The following is a 15,802-nucleotide window of genomic DNA, read 5'->3' on the forward strand; positions in this document are numbered from 1 at the left end:
TGTGTGTGTGTGTGTGTGTGTGTATGTGTATGTGTGTATGTCAGACAAGGTGTGTTTGTCCCGTCAGCCTGTGCATGCGCAGACATCTATGCATTCACATCAGGCGTCAGCGTGGGATGGACGCCGTCTGATGCACCTGCTCTACTACAGCGTATATATAGGCTGCCTGAGGCATGTGTGTGTGTGTGCATGCGTGTGTGTGTGTGTGTGTGTGTGTGTGCGTGCGTGCGTGCGTGCGTGTGTGCTTAGATTTCTGCCTGTTTATCATTCTGTCTGTTCTCTTCATTCATAAATTCAGACACCAACATATTTCACCTGCTGACTGTCTCTGTGAGCAGACACACAGTCTGACCCTGACGCTGTGTGTGTGTGTGTATGTGTGTGTATTTTTGGATGAGGAATGACCGATGACAGAAGAAGTCCTTAAATCACTCATTTCAAGCTATAAACAGTGATATTTTAGTGTCTTTCTGTCAATGAGCGCAGAATGAAGGGTGGCTGCTCGCACTTGTTGCTGATGAGTCTCTTCTCTGCCGCTTTCTCATGTTGTTATCGTCACAGCAAACAAAGATGGACATTAATCAAGACGGAAGGATCGTTTTTACAGCAGACGCTCGCTGTGTTTGAGGCAGCTAAATGAGTAACTTCATGTATTTATCAGGTGGTCCGTGATGGGTGTTGCATCACCTGCCTGGAGGCTGAAAATCGAAGAAAACTTTGTGCACATTTCATCTGAACTTCTGATCGATGTTTGTACCAAAACAAGCTGCAGCTGCAGCTGAGACGCTTCAGGCAGAGTGTTAGCTCTGCTAGCCACACCTTCAGACGTGTGATAAAACTGCAGAGGAAACATAAAAACAACCATCAACAGTAGAAAATCAACATTTAATCTACAGAGTTAGACAGGCAAAGTGAAGATATGGTCATACTTCTGATCTCAACAAGTTTTTAGGCACAGGGACATACATTTAAAAATATCATATATTATAGCATATATTATTCTATGTAGCATAAAACCTCTTTACCATAACAATGTATGCACTTCATCATTGGCTGTACAAAAATACATGTAATCTTTCTTCTTGCACATTGTGGGCATTTGTGTGTTTGATGAGTGTGTGTGTGTGTGTTTGTGTGTGTGCAGTCCAGTATGAGGGCAGCTGGTGAAATAATTACAAAGTTTAATCTACGGATTCGTGTACATGGACACATTTACATGTTCGTGTCACTCAGCGTGACTTCAGAGAGCGACAAACACAGGGTTTCACTCAGGAGGCCGAGCTGAAACGTGTGAAACCAATTATAAACATTGTTTAAAGAAGTCCTTATTTTAAACCAAACACGATCTTTTCCTAAATCTAAGCAAGCTGTGAACGTCGGAAATGTTTCCCAGCAAGCTTTGGTCGAGCCAGATGTTCATTATTGCTCATCTGAGTCCAGAACGAGATGCTGCAGGCATGAAAGACACCTCACATCCCTGTGCATGAATCCTGTAGATTACATTTTGGGACTATTTAACAAGCTGCTGTGAAACTGCGTGTGTGTGTGCGTGGTCCTCTTCTCACAGCCGTGGTTCAGCCAAAGTCAATACGTGGCCGGTACTCAAGCACCATGGGATACGTCTGAGGGTGAGACAGAAAAAAGAATCGATGTTCAGAGGACAAACACGCCGAAGCAACGCTGAGAGGAAGAAAGTGATAAAGACTGAAAAGCCTGTGCAGGCTAACATTTCCTGAACTGACTTTAGGAAAGTTTCAAAAGGTGCAAGAGCGCGCACACGCACACACACACACACACACACACACACACACACACACACATACACACACTAGGAAATAAAAAGGAACTGAATGACATTAGTGTGATCTTAAATATCTATAAGACAGAGTTTTCTGTACATTTTTCATGAAGACAATCATCAGTTTACTCTGGGACTCATCAACACTGTTAGTTCAGGCTGAAAATCTCATGTTTGGTCATATAATTTCCACTTTGACAGCATAAATCTTTAATCTGAGAGAGATGACGGAAGACATGAATACTGAAGATTTTCCCTCTGCTCGCTGAGGCCAAACGGTTGTCAAATGTATTTGGAAAGATTGAGGAAACTTCATTCATCAAGTATCATATTCACTGTCTGTGCAGCCACATCATTTAACCCGTTTGTCTGAAGCTCAGGTGGAGAAAGACGACTCTCATTTCATCCGACTTCAAACTGCAGGTTTCCTGAAGTTAAAGAAGAAGAGGAGTTGAAGAAGAATGTACAGAAAACCCGTTTCCATTAAACTGTCCAGGATCCACATGACTGCGGGGACGGAGGCCAAGCGTCTGATGCAGAAGAAACAGGAAAAAAGTAATAAAGGTCTGGCTGCTGCTTGCTCTCAAAGCTATAAATCCACCGCACAGATGGTCTAAAGCTGATCACTCAAGGAAATACAGACATCGAGCGAGAGGAAGTTTTGCATATACAACAAACCGAGATCGCTTCAGATCACATCTGAACGCAGAATCCAGCCTGCTGATCAGACATGAACTCCAGCTCTGAGCTTTTCCAGACTGCAGAAAGTCTGTGTGCAGTTCAAACAAAGTTTCTGGAGAGAAATTCGAGAAGTTGTGACCAACTGTGATGAAAAAGTAGGCTGGAATAAAGAGTGGGTTTCCCAGGACCGAACTTTTACCCGCCAGCATACTTCAAGCTGTATTCCATCATTAAAACACATAATTTATTATTAGTATCATGTTTTCCAGAGCAATGCACTGACGGGAGGAGAGATTTTATTTTTTCTAATTCGGGCTCACCATCACGCATCACAGCACGATGCAGGTTATCTTGCATGCACAGTATTTCAAAGTGCAAACACGTCAGCAAATAGAAATCTTTGCAGCTTTAATCCTGTTGAGGTTCACGCGGCGGCTTCAGAGAGCCGCGGCAGTCGACCCGAGGAGGAAACGCTCCCTGTGAGGATCATCTGTCGAGCTAAATGTTTGGGATGTGCCTTCACTGTTTCAGAAGCTAGCAGTGGCTTCATGTACATGCTTTGGCTCAGGGGGCCGCTGACCTGTCGGGCCCCTGCGTGGGCTCGTGTCCTGCGGGTCCATTCAGTGATCCATCCATCATTTTGGTTAAATAATGGAACTGTCCGCCCTCAATGCCCAAACATTCCTGCCTACTTTGGCTGTAAAGCGTATCTGAAAGAGTGAAAAGACGCGAGCTGTCCTTCTCATAAAAGATTCAGAAAGAAGAAAGGTTGTGTTTGTGTCACAGCAGCTGCAGAGTGAAGACTGTGTCTCCTATTTCTGTCAGCTTGAGGCTGCTGGTGCAGCAGAGTACAGCTGCTGTCATCTCCTCCGGGTTCCTGCATTTTGCTGCATCATGTCTCAGAAAAACAGAACAACGCTGAGCGGAGCGGAGCCACCCTGTCACTCTGCATCGCTGACACTCTTTCACTCATCACGTCTCCAAACACTTGAATTATACGCCGATAACACATATTCTGCTCAGCTGTCAGCTGTGTTTAAGGGGGTTTGTTCTGGTGTCAAATGACTGAAATGTAGAACCGTCCGATGTGCAGCACCAGCAAAGCTCCTCCAAGGTGGAAAAACACTAAAAGCTAAAATCTGCTATCAAGCCAAAAATAACATAACTGGTTTTGTTTCGTTCATATCCGACATGAATATCTATCAATTACATTTAATGCCAGTATATTCTACCTTAACGTGTCCCCTCTGGTGCTTAAAGCTCATAAAATGTCCAAAATGTAAAGGTTCCTCCTCTGTGGAGCCCGAAAAACCATGACAAATTTCCACCATCTGTCTCTGTGATCTCTCGTCAAGTGCAGTGAAGTTGTGAAATTCTTGGTATAATGCTAAAGGAAAGTCCAGGGGTCACAAAACTCATTAGGAATCGATAAATAAAGGAAGTGGAAGAGAACCAAAACCTCCTTGTCTCATATTCAGTGTTCCAACAATCAGCACCAGCTCTGGTTTGGTCAACATAGTGTGTAAATTCACCGAATCGAGAGAGGAAGGAGAGAGAGGACGGACAGCAGAGATGCACAAAAACAGCGTCAAACGCCATTTTTCACATGTGACTCTGGAATTATCATCACCACACATACGGCCAATTACCAGCTAACGGAAACGCTGTGGGGCATTAAGAACTCATCATACTGTGATTAAAATCTGAACATTAATAAAATAATAATAAGTCTAACAGACTAGTATTTCTGGTGCAGACTAACGAGAGCCACAAAACCTCACAGAGAGAAGACGCTGACACAAACCTTTAAACTGATGCCAAAACTAACAGACAGTATATAGAAAGTACATCCAACAGTGACATTTCTCCAGCTGCTGCTCAGTTGTCTTCGCTTTGACGCATTTCTCCAAGTCTCATCTCTTTGCCTCCAGACTTTTTGGTTGTTTAGACAAATCCAGTGAGGAGGTTCAGCTTTCTCTGGACGGACAGCTGCTCGAATGTGTTTAGGAACAAGTTTTGGGTTTCACTCTTAAGTTTTCTTCCATCATTCAGGCCAAAAACTTTCCTGCTTGTGGACAAACGGTGCCAGCGCTGAAAACTGATTCGCGCTAACGAGGTGAATGCGCTGCTTCTCCGTTCCAGCCGGGACGGAGCGACTCCGTCACAGCAGCGGTTTGTGACTTTGGGCTGACCTCACAAATACATTTTGTGATTTAAAACAATGTGATTAGTCTTTCTAATGCAATCAGAGGCAGATTTGACCTTTGTCTGAGCAGAACAAACATGGCGGGATGACGCGGGACGTCTCTGTCTATCCAACACGACTGTCAGCGACCATCTGGCCTTCAGACTGTCAATATGTTGTCTCGACTCTGAACATCAGGTTCGGGTCAGGACTCCGTCTTCATCACCGCCTGCCTCGTCTTATCTACGGCTACTGTTAAACACACTGGTTTTAAGCCATTTTGTACAATTTGTGCTGTTTGTCGAGCAGTTTTTTTTTAATCCAACAGGTTAAATCGGTCACTATGTCACATTGCGCGGATTTAAAACCGTATTAACAACATTCCCTGCACTCCTCCTGTCCGGGCTGTATTAGGAAGTCACAGGTGTGGTTCTGTTTAAACTAGTGAAAAACATCTTAACTGCTGAACGATAATTGAGCGTTCGCTCTGTTCAGAGCAGAGAGCAGCGTTTCACAGCTACATCTTCAGTCTCTTGGGTTGTTTTTGGTGGCAGTCAGGACTAACAACTAACAATTTAAGGTGACGTTGAGTTTAGACCAGTCGTTATGCACTATGATTAGAATAACTTTGCATGATGAAACAGATCTCTCCTTGGCTCAGGCTACACATATCTAAATATATATACATAGAAATACAAATATAAATATATACAGTTTATATTCCTGTTTGTGATGAGTCACAGGGAAGAAAACAACTCTTTTGGTTCTCTTATCGCTGCGAGTGGAGACATGACACGTCCCTCGTTTCATACTGACTTCCTCTCCCCTGCTGCACCTCCTCCCATCATCACCTCCTCCTCTGCTCCTCCTGACCTGTATCTGACGCCTCCTGCGGTGCCAGCTGTCTGCGCTCCTCAGTCACAGTGGACAGGACCTTTCGTTAGCTAATCCTTCACGTGAACACACACACACACACACGTGCAGATATGCACATAAACAAGTCACCGTGCACAGGAACACATACACACATGTACACTGTAGACCAAGGTCGTGAACACACACACACACACACACACACACTGAGCCACACAGCTGACCGATGACCCTGATGAGCCGTCACATTTCAGATGAAACCAGGACGACTCCTCCTGCAGCTCTGAGTGTGTGCTGTTGTACTTCTATTCTTGTGAGGACCAAATACAATCTCACACCTTGACAGCGAGGACGTTTCCTCCATCCCTCGTTTCTTTAAGGGCAGTTTGAGCCTTTGCTTCAGAGTTAAGGCTAGAATTCGGTTCAGGGCTGGAGTTAAACGCTTCTCACAGGTATTATTTGCAGGAGCATGTGTTTTTCTGTGCGTCTGTGTATGCTGTTAGACCCTCAGTCCCTGAAGATCACACCACAACATCAGCGAAGCATTTCCTTTGTTTCCTCTCACTGTTATGCATCTGTTCAGTGTGCAGTGTGACCTTCAGAGCGTGCAGAGTTCACAGCAGTGCAGAGACCAAACAGACAGTAAACCTGAGGACAGGAGGACACTACATGTTTGGAGGTATTTTAGGAGGACTTTTGGCATGAAAGGTACAATACAGTCAGTAAAAGGAAGTAAAGCTCTCTCTTGAAGCATCTCAAGTCTTTATAATGTGACTGTTTGTACAGTTTCAGCATTTTATACGAACAACAGAACAACAACACGTAGAGAAAAGTCTCCTTTCAGCAGCTTGAAGTCAAAATGTCTTTGGGTTAAAAATGTTCTTCATGCAAAAATGATTCACCACTGAAGACAGAAGTCCTTCAGCCAGAGCTCGCTTTCACACGTGCATTCACACACAAACACACCCTGACCTTCACCAAACAGTAACTTCTGCCTGTCTCACCACAGCGCTAACCTTTACAGCCTGATTCTGAACATTAACTTTAAATAAAGCTATGAAATGAAAGTTTAACCTCGTCCGGATGAGCTCTCAGGCTCTCTATCAGGAGGTGAGTCTGCACAGTGTGAATGCATAACCCACACACGCACACACACGCACACACACGCGCGCACACACACACACACACACACACACACACACACACACAAATAAATGCTTTCCTGCAGCAATGCTTTTACACTTGAGCACGCAAACAAGCACACACAAACAGGAAGTGAGCGTGACAGCCTTACATTCTCTCCGTGCAGCCTCCACCGGGTCATGTAGATGAACTCCAAAGTGTGATCTCTGCCCATGATCTCCCCGTTGCACAGCACATCCAGCTGGAGACAGCAGGAAACACTTTCTCTTTAAATATCTTCCCAAGGCAAAATTAAAGTTTGAAGAAATGTTTATGAGTCAATGTGCTGCGAAAAAGCAAGGTTGACAAGAGACAGACAACGGCAAGAGAAACGGAAATAAAAAGGATCTCAGTTTTAATGTACACACGAGAAGGAAAGGGGAAGTTCACTGTGGCAATGAGTGGGAGGCTGCGCCGTGTGTGTGCATGTGCGTGTGAAAGATATATGTTGATTACAAGAGTTCAGGTCAAGCATCCACCTTCAAAAAATTTATTATTTCCAAGATTTTCAGGTATTCCTACCGATCAACATACCTTCAAGTAAAAAGTAAGCAAGTAAAAAACGAGAAAACCTCCCTAAAAGTTGAGTAAATTTGTGAGAAAATGTTGACTGTTTGATCAAAATGTAGATTTTCCTTTTAAAGTAGTTTTGGATCGGGCGGACCGAGCGTGTTCCTCACCTCATAGGAGCTCGGCAGCTTTAGTTTAAGACTGAGAAACTTCTTAATTGTTCCCACGGTGACTCTACTGGAGCAGCGGATGAACCTCTTCATCAGATCCTAATTGGACGAGAGACAAATTCTATTAGACCCTGATTTAACGAGACAGGATGACGGTAGACCCCAGAACACATTCACACCTTTCCAAGAGTTTAGATACTGATGATCCCAGAAGGCTGGAAATATTTATTTGGTCCAAAAAACATTTCCCCAAAGCAATTTTCCCTTCCAGAGAAACTTTCTGGACGAACAGCTTCCTGTTCTTGAGGGTTATTGATTAAGAAAATACCTCAGCCTGAAAAAGCACACAAACCGTGACAGTGCTCTCCCCCGCCTGTCCCGTGTTGCGCAGGCAGTCCAGACAGATGGCTATCTGAGGGTCACTCCTGTGGTAGTCTTCATCGCCAGCATCGTCATCATCATCACCACCATCATCATGATCATCACCTCCAACATCAGGCAGCCCGAGCCGCTGAAACCTCAAGCTTTCTGCTGTGGTTTGAGACAAACATTGGAAAGCACATTCAAAGCTCTTCAAATACAAAAAATGAGTATATGAGACGTGAACATGTCGTCCAAATAATATGATTAAAACATCATATGGAATTATGAAGGACAGCGCCCTGAAGAGCTTTATGTAAAGACATCTGCATGACGCACTTCGACGCAGGAAATTCCCTGAAATCAGCTCTACCCCAGATTCACATGAGCAAGCTCAAACTGTGATGATTATTTACGTCGTGGTGATTCAAAACTTTATCAAAAACTCCCCTAATCTCTTGATTTTACTTCTGCCTCCTCTAGAAATGAAAGGGCCAAGACAGAAACTGAGAATAAGAAGCAAAAAAAGACGAATGCTACCGGAGAAGCTTCCTGATGAGCAAATGACACAGAAGATTAAAACGTGGTGAGTATTCCTCCTGGCAGTAACAACCACAGACACAGTAAGTGTTTTTCTAAGCTGATAACAAAGTGTACTAAACCTCTATCATATTTGTCATGTTCACGGTCTGGATGACAAACCTTGGCCGTTTGCTTTGGGCTGGTTTTTCTTCCAGAATTCGACTTCCTGCTGCTCCTCTTCTGGTTCACGTGAACAGCACATAAAAAGAAGACAGTGTTAACGAGCTGAAGAAGCATTCAGACACAAGACATCTCTGTAAAAGGCCTGTTTGTGTTTGAAGAACTGCTCTGCAAGCAGCTCTTAAGAAAGATACTGAACCAGAGCTTATCGGATGGGCCATCCAGGCAATAGGCTGCTCTGCAATAAGTGATTTATAGGCTATTGTCCAACATGAGCTTCCTGCACTAGTTGGACCATGGCTAGAAAAGAAGGTACCCTGGAGCATATCGCTGAAATCCCTGTCTGGATTTGCATTTTTTCCTGTTTTTTCCTGGCATTTAGCTGACTTAGCTCTTCAGCAAGACGCATACTGGTGCTGTAGTTGTGACTGGTCAGTCACAGCAGCTGTGAACAAAATGTGTTTTATTCCACAGATGACGCTGAAGCTAGCGTGATTTTAATGCAGAGTGCAAACAAATCCTCTGCGTGGACGTGACACGTGTCCGCTAAAGAGAAAAAAACAACCGTCTGCTCTTCAAATACCATAAAACTTAATTCATATGAGGCCGATTTTTACTCCGCTTGGCTGAGCAGCACGAGCCCCACTCAAATATACGATGTTTGCTCCATCTTTGGGCTGCCAGGGCGCTCCGTCAGCGGAGGTGAAGTTATGGAGTCATAAAATTATAGCACCATCACAGCTTCAGTCAGACATGTTGACGTGGCTTCTCGTTGGCCCCGCTGCAGACAGAAGGTTGTACATCTTCATCTTGTTTTTAAGCTCTTCAGCTTCCAAGTGTCCAACAACAATTTGATGCTGACGAGCGAATACTTGACTGATCTCTGCAGGAAATCCTTCCATCTTATCGAAAGGCAAAACCCCAGGTCCCCAGGGCAGACCCCAGGTCAGCCATTGGAAGGCCTTTGGATCTGATTAATTACTAGCTTGTTCAGTGTTGAAGTGCCCTGCCTTTTATGGAAGCTGCAAAGGCTCAAAAAATCTAAACGGATAATAAACACACTGCCGCGGACACGATCAGACAAAATGAAATGTTTCCATGTCGGCTAATCTCACCTGGACTCAAACATTGCTGGGTTGTTGCTCAGAGGTCGGGGGGGACGTTCAGATTGTAGCTGGGTTAATGGTAATGGTTGGTAGGTGGTTCCTATGTGTTGGTGGTGGTTATTAGGGCATTGCTAAGTGGTTTGTGGAGGGCTGCTAAGGCCTGCTACGTCTTCCTTGGTGATGCTGAATGCAAGATACTAAAGTGTGCCTTGCCGAAGCAGGGACACTAATAATTCACGGTGGAGTGTCTCGAAGAAAATGTTTTTGTGTATTTCTTTTGTTTTCCGTCTGCGTTTTTTAATCTTACAGGAATGATCTCATTAAATGTTGGAATCGTTTTCCTCCACTGTTAAACTGCACATCGTCCTGTGTGCTTAGCAATAAATTCTTTGCATGTCGTAATAAATGATGTGATTAGAGCGCTGTTGTTTGCTGAATTATTCTTTCTACCTCTCGTGAATAGTCACATAATTAAACACGGATGGCAAACTGAGGAGACAGATTGATGAAACCATCTGGCGAACTCACTTTCTCTGAGTCCGGGCACCAGCTTGAAAATGATCTCCTCCAGGGTGTTGTCCAACCTGAGAGTAGGAGGACAGAAGAGGAGGAGGATGAGGAGGTGAAGAGGAAGTTGCATGGGTTGTGGGTAAAAGGGTAAAGAGAAGGATTCAAAGCATGATTTAAGATGAGGAGCAGCAGTGAAGGGAGAGGAGAGAGGAATCAGGTGGAAAACAGAAGATGTCAGGTAAAAGATGTGAGAGGGTGAAAGGATGAGTGGTTGAATGCAGTGAGGAGCAGGTGGCAAATACAAAAAGAATGAAGAATAGGATGCGGTAAATAAGGTAAAAGGGCAGCAGAAGGATAAGATGGTAGAGATGAAGAAGAAGAAGAGAAGGATGAGATGATCAAAGAACAGACAGGCGAGAGCAGGAAGAGGTGGATCAAAGGGGGCGCCGCTACACTGCAGGTGAATGGAACGTCCTACCTGAGCATCTCCAGCGGGTTGGTCTCATGCACCTGAATGCCACATTTGGGACAGTCGTTACTCTCCTCAAAGTGCTGCACGATGCAGCTCTTACAGACTGCAGGAGAAACAACAGCAACACATTTCAGTGCGGATCCTCGTGCACCTGAAGACTAAATGCCACCTTTCATTCGACGTGATCTCGTTTCAGCGCTCCACACAAGCCAGTTAGCGGGTTAGCTCGCTCTCAGATTGCCTCCTCGTCATCTCGTTAACAGGCTTGCTGGTAGGTTAACGTTCCGTAATCACCTCCTTTAGGTCATTAGCTTGTGGGTTAGCTTTAGCTCTCACTATGCCACTGTTTTTCCCATTCAGCCATGTGCAATATCATTCTAGCTAACTGTAACACAATGCATTGTGGGACACTCTGGGGACTCAAACCAGATAGCATCAGGCTATCTTGATGAACTTCTGCCATTTTTTTTTCACTTGTTGATACACCGTCACCTCAAAGTAATGTGTGTGTGTGTGTGTGTGTGTGTGTGTGTGTGTGTGTGTGTGTGTGTGTGTGTGTGTTTGACTCACAGGTGTGCAGGCACTCCGTGACCGTGGTCGGTTTGATCAGGTAACCTCGACACAGGTAACAGGTGATGAAATGGTTAAAGTCTCTCACCAAGTGCTTCCTTCCTGTAGCAGCCATGTTTGGACTTCTTTTTCAGCGACGCTGCAGCGAGATACTGACCTGGAGTCAGAGTTACAGTTTGAAGCTGAAGGGAGGCGTCACCTTCTGGCTTTAGAAGAGTCAGACGTCCATTCAACAGTGTGGAAGGGAAAAGAAGAGGCCTGCGAGAGTTGAGTTAGGATTTTTACGTCAAACTGGGCGTGAAGGCCTGGAGCGTTCACCAGCGCTGGCTACTGTTAGTCCAGGCTAGTGCAAACAAGTGTTCACTATCCACAATTTATGAGCCAGATAAGAGATCCTACTGTGTAAAATCCTGCTCCATCCTTGACTTAAATTCTGTTTTGTAGTCAGTTTTCGTTCAGGAACATCTCAAACTCATGTTTTATTCCATCTTCACTCAACCTTGTTAGTCCCATTGGAGTAAAAACCAGTCCAGGCTTGTCCGGTCGGTGCGATCCTGCTTCAAAATAACACGTTTGTTAAACTCACAGAATTCCTGGAGAGTGAGATGTGTCGCTTCCCTCCCCGTCTCAGCCTCATTGCCATTTTTAATCCATAAGGGGTCAAAGGTCGGCCGCCAACAGCGGGGCCAAATGCTTCTACGCAGTCGGCCTCATCCCGGTCCGTCCATTCATCATTACAGTGCTGCTGCTGCTGCTGTTGACATCTTCATTCTTCTGGTGTGACGCGGGATTATCTGCTGACCTTTTCAACTCAAACTGAAGTTACCTAAAGAGAATAAAACACAAAAATCAGGGCTGAACGGCGCTGCGCTGTGTGTACAGAGCAGAGAACAAAGAAGATTCAAGACATAAATAATAATAAATAATCAATAAATCCCTGATAGCTGATTAATGCTGACAAAATGAACTTAAACTGAAAGCCTCTATCAATGAATGACTCTGTGCTCTAATATGGAATTTAACAGGATCCTGAGAAATAAACATCAACAATCAATTAAGATCACAATATCGTGTCACTGACATGTAACAACGTCTTCAATACCAGCAACATCATCATCATCATCATCATCATCATCATCATCATCATCGTCATCATCATCATCAGAAAGGCTCTGTGAGGATTCACAGTTACTTTAAAGGTCAGTGGTCAGAAAAACTCCACTGAGGCCCACAGACTTATTAATGTCACCTCAGTGACTTTCTGAGCTGTGAGGATCAGATTCTGTCAAACAATGGATTTAATAACGGCTCGCCGCCGTCACCTCACGGTCAGCTGGCAGCGCCACCCTCCACTCATCAAACAGATATTAAGAAAGCATCCACTCGTCAGCTGAGAGCTGTGGGCCGCTGACCGGCTCAGCAGACGGACGGTTAACCACCTGCCCTACTCTGCCTCTGATTGGCTAATGCTCGTTGCCTTCATTGGTTGGGTTGGTTAGTTTAATGCAGGAGTGACGATCGGTTTGGATCAGGGTAAGAACAGGCGGCTTTCTGTTCAGGAGGTTTTGAAGGCGAACACTGAACTCAGCTGCCAGGTTGTACTTCTACACTTTCCTACCCGCTGTGTCGAGTATCTGCATCGCTTTTATCCTTTTGGTTTGCTCTCGTCTGCCTGCTTTGTTGTTAAGCCTTTAGGACACTGAGTTATTACTGCTTCTAATGAACTATTATCTAACAAACACTAGTTTTTGATCTGGTGCCCTTGTCAAGAGGTCGACATTGTTTGCCAGAGCCTTCTAAAACACAAATCACAGGTACAAAATGATTCATGTGAAGGTTTGGTTTGACAGTACTGACAGTTGGAAGATGTGATCTGTGGTCTCCAGTGACAAACTGGGACGCCTTTGCACCCTGAACGCCTCCTAACGCTCTGTTCACATGACCGCCAGACGTCATGTGTCCATTAAGAGTCGATGTGTTGCTGTTTCTACCGTTAAGGACAGTCTCTCATTGTATTATAAGTATACCCCTCCAACTGCATATATATTCATATGGCTCTTGGTTTTTAACACTATAACTTGAAGGTTTTCCAGACAAAAGCACTAAATGAGATGTATTTTCTATATTTATTTATTTATTAATTGTCATTTTACTTGTTTTACAGCTGGACTGTTTATGTCTGCAACTGACTTTGCTCCCTTTCCTCACTCTATAATTAATATGATTATCATTAACTCACAGTGACTTGGAGGTTTATCCTACAGGGCCGTTGCAGTTCTGACCTATATGCATCCGACTCTGGATTAGCATTACTATAGATAGCTAAAGTCTCCAACTTGCCCCCATTCCATCCCCACTTTGATGGATCTGAATGAATTTTGGTTTCTGTGCTTCAAATATAGATAGTGAGCTAAATATTAAGCTCCATAGTGGTGGCTGGAAACCCACTCGGAAGTTTCATATGTGCTAAGCCTTTTAGAGACCACTTATTTTCATGGGATCTTCTCAGTGCTGCTGCTACAGTCAATGAAGTGAGCGAGTCAGTAAATGTTTCTGAATGTGGGATTAGTCAGGCCTGATTCATTCCCTTTGTAAACACACAGCAGTCCGTCCATTACTAAATAACAGGCTATCGTAAAATACTAATCATCATGCAAATTGCTGTAATAACAGTGACAGAATGAACTGTTTGTTTGCCAGGCAGGTTGCATTTCCCTCACATGGGTCTGACACTTCTTTCTGTGATGGCTGCTGTAAATTTACCTGATGTTAAAACGAGCCGCTCTGAGTTTCATTATGTCGCCCATCGTTTACTCATGATAAACGAAGGGTGGCACAGCAATGTATGGTTGTGCCAGAGGTAAATAACAAAGAGTCTGTGTGAACTCACCTCTGAGGATCACAGACGTACTATAAGGTACCGTACGGATGTTAGAGAAATAAAGTTTGGTACCACAGCTCCAAGACATACTGTGTGCATAGTACAGCGACAGAACAGATCTCTGTCTGCTGCTTTGTCAACTTTCCTTAATATCTGCACATCCTGAAGAGGGAGAGCTCTTTAACACAGCATTCATTTGCATGATGTCTTATGTGCAGAATATGTCAATTTTATGTATAATTATGGATATGCTGATGGACAGTCGTAGGACACATGTACCAAACGTTCCTCAGTGTCACGAAACATTTCAAAAGTTCATGGATCCAAGACAAAAATGAGTCACTTGTTCTTTGACCTGCAGTAAAACTTTCAGATAAATATACTGTCTCAGATATTTAACAAACTAAGAGATGAAGCTGTGACTCACTCCTTTGATTTAATGAGTACATTTATCAAATTCATTCATTTTGATGATGCAATAGGTCTAATTATGACGTCTCAATATTTGAGATACTAAATGTAATTTATGAGTGTGACATTTGATATATATTTATGTTTATTTGAACTATGCATCCACAGGAGAGTGTTGATGAGCTTTTATTTGGAAGCATCTGTCACGTGCTTTTATTTCACTGACTCGCGCTATTTATGATACTTATTTTTGTATGTTACCAACAAAATATCCCAACAGAAATATGATCAGATCTTAATATGATAAGATCACTGCTACTTTTAATGATGGCTTCACCTTATTCACACGTGAACTTCCATCACTCGAAATGACGTCACACTCACTGCATATGTCCGTCAGGTGTGTAAACAGTGTTGGACACGCGCGGGGCCGCCTGCACACAGAGGACACAGTGTGAGCTTCGCCTCAGACCCGCTTCGCTCGGCATAGGTCGCGTTTTGCTGGAAACATTTCAAGTGCGCAGCTCAGAAATCCCCCTTAGTGTCCGTCAATGAGACACAGAGGCGCGCGCGCGCACGCGCAGGCGCGCCATTTATTCACGCGGAGCGGATCCGCTTATCTCATCGTTCAGGCGCGTCACGCTCTACGTCACCTGTGTCAAAACAACATCAATGGACGACACACATTACGGTGACGCACGCCGATATTTCGGCTAATACATGTTCAAACGCTCGCGTACGCACACGCGCGCAGCTCGTTACTGTATAGTCATGTATCAAGACACGCGTACACGCACGCACGCAGCACGTATCGACAGTAAAAGTTGCAGAGCTTCACGTCAAGGCCTTTTAACGACCCGCACGGGAAGCGCACCGTACGCGGGTTATTTACCGTTTGCGTGAACATACCGTAATCCCGCATGCGAGTGTGCACGGCGACGCACTTTGCGTTAGAGGAGAGAGAGCGAGAGAGGGGGAGGGAGGGGGAGAGAGAGAGGAGGTCCAGCCAGCAGCGTCAAAGTTTGGCTGTAACGTAACGCGAGCGACGTCGGCTGATGAATTCGCCATCCGCGCAGAAATAATCAGAAATAATAACACATTCCTCACCTCCGTCCACACTTTGCCTCTGCCGCGGAGTTCTGGATGCCGCGGCTGGGCTGGAATGTCCACCGCGACACTGCCAGGTCCTCCCGTTCAGTCTGGCCCGTATACTGGGAGAGGAGAGAACACGGAACTGGTCGGCTTGGATCTGCCCCAGTCCGTCCAACAGCCAGGCAGGCAGGCAGGCAGGCAGCACTGAGCAGCGGTGGGCGGGGAGCCACCAGGCAGGCAGGCAGGCAGGCAGGCAGGGCTCGGAAACTGAAAGCGGTTGTGTAACTGAGTGACACTAT

General features: G+C 44.7%; 1 protein-coding gene across 3 annotated transcripts; it reads right to left on the minus strand.

Annotated features, from left to right (window-relative positions):
• Positions 1–866: 866 nt before the first annotated feature.
• On the minus strand, positions 867–15,802 carry pcgf5b (polycomb group ring finger 5b). 3 transcript variants are annotated; one of them, XM_076743158.1, is made up of 9 exons: positions 15,519–15,802; positions 11,120–11,945; positions 10,556–10,652; positions 10,096–10,151; positions 8,462–8,521; positions 7,752–7,930; positions 7,400–7,498; positions 6,832–6,921; positions 867–1,622 (listed from the first exon to the last, which is right to left on the minus strand). In XM_076743158.1, exons 2-9 carry the CDS (start codon positions 11,232–11,234, stop codon positions 1,575–1,577), a joined length of 744 nt encoding a protein of 247 aa, XP_076599273.1. In that variant the 5' UTR covers positions 11,235–11,945; positions 15,519–15,802; the 3' UTR covers positions 867–1,574. The 3 variants fall into 3 exon arrangements, with proteins under 3 accessions (XP_076599273.1, XP_076599275.1, XP_076599274.1); XM_076743160.1 differs by having other exon boundaries at positions 7,752–7,927; positions 15,519–15,771; XM_076743159.1 differs by lacking the exon at positions 15,519–15,802 and adding an exon at positions 14,749–15,029.

This window comes from Chaetodon auriga, chromosome 11 (assembly GCF_051107435.1).
Source record: "Chaetodon auriga isolate fChaAug3 chromosome 11, fChaAug3.hap1, whole genome shotgun sequence".
NCBI classification, from domain to species: Eukaryota; Metazoa; Chordata; class Actinopteri; order Chaetodontiformes; family Chaetodontidae; genus Chaetodon; species Chaetodon auriga.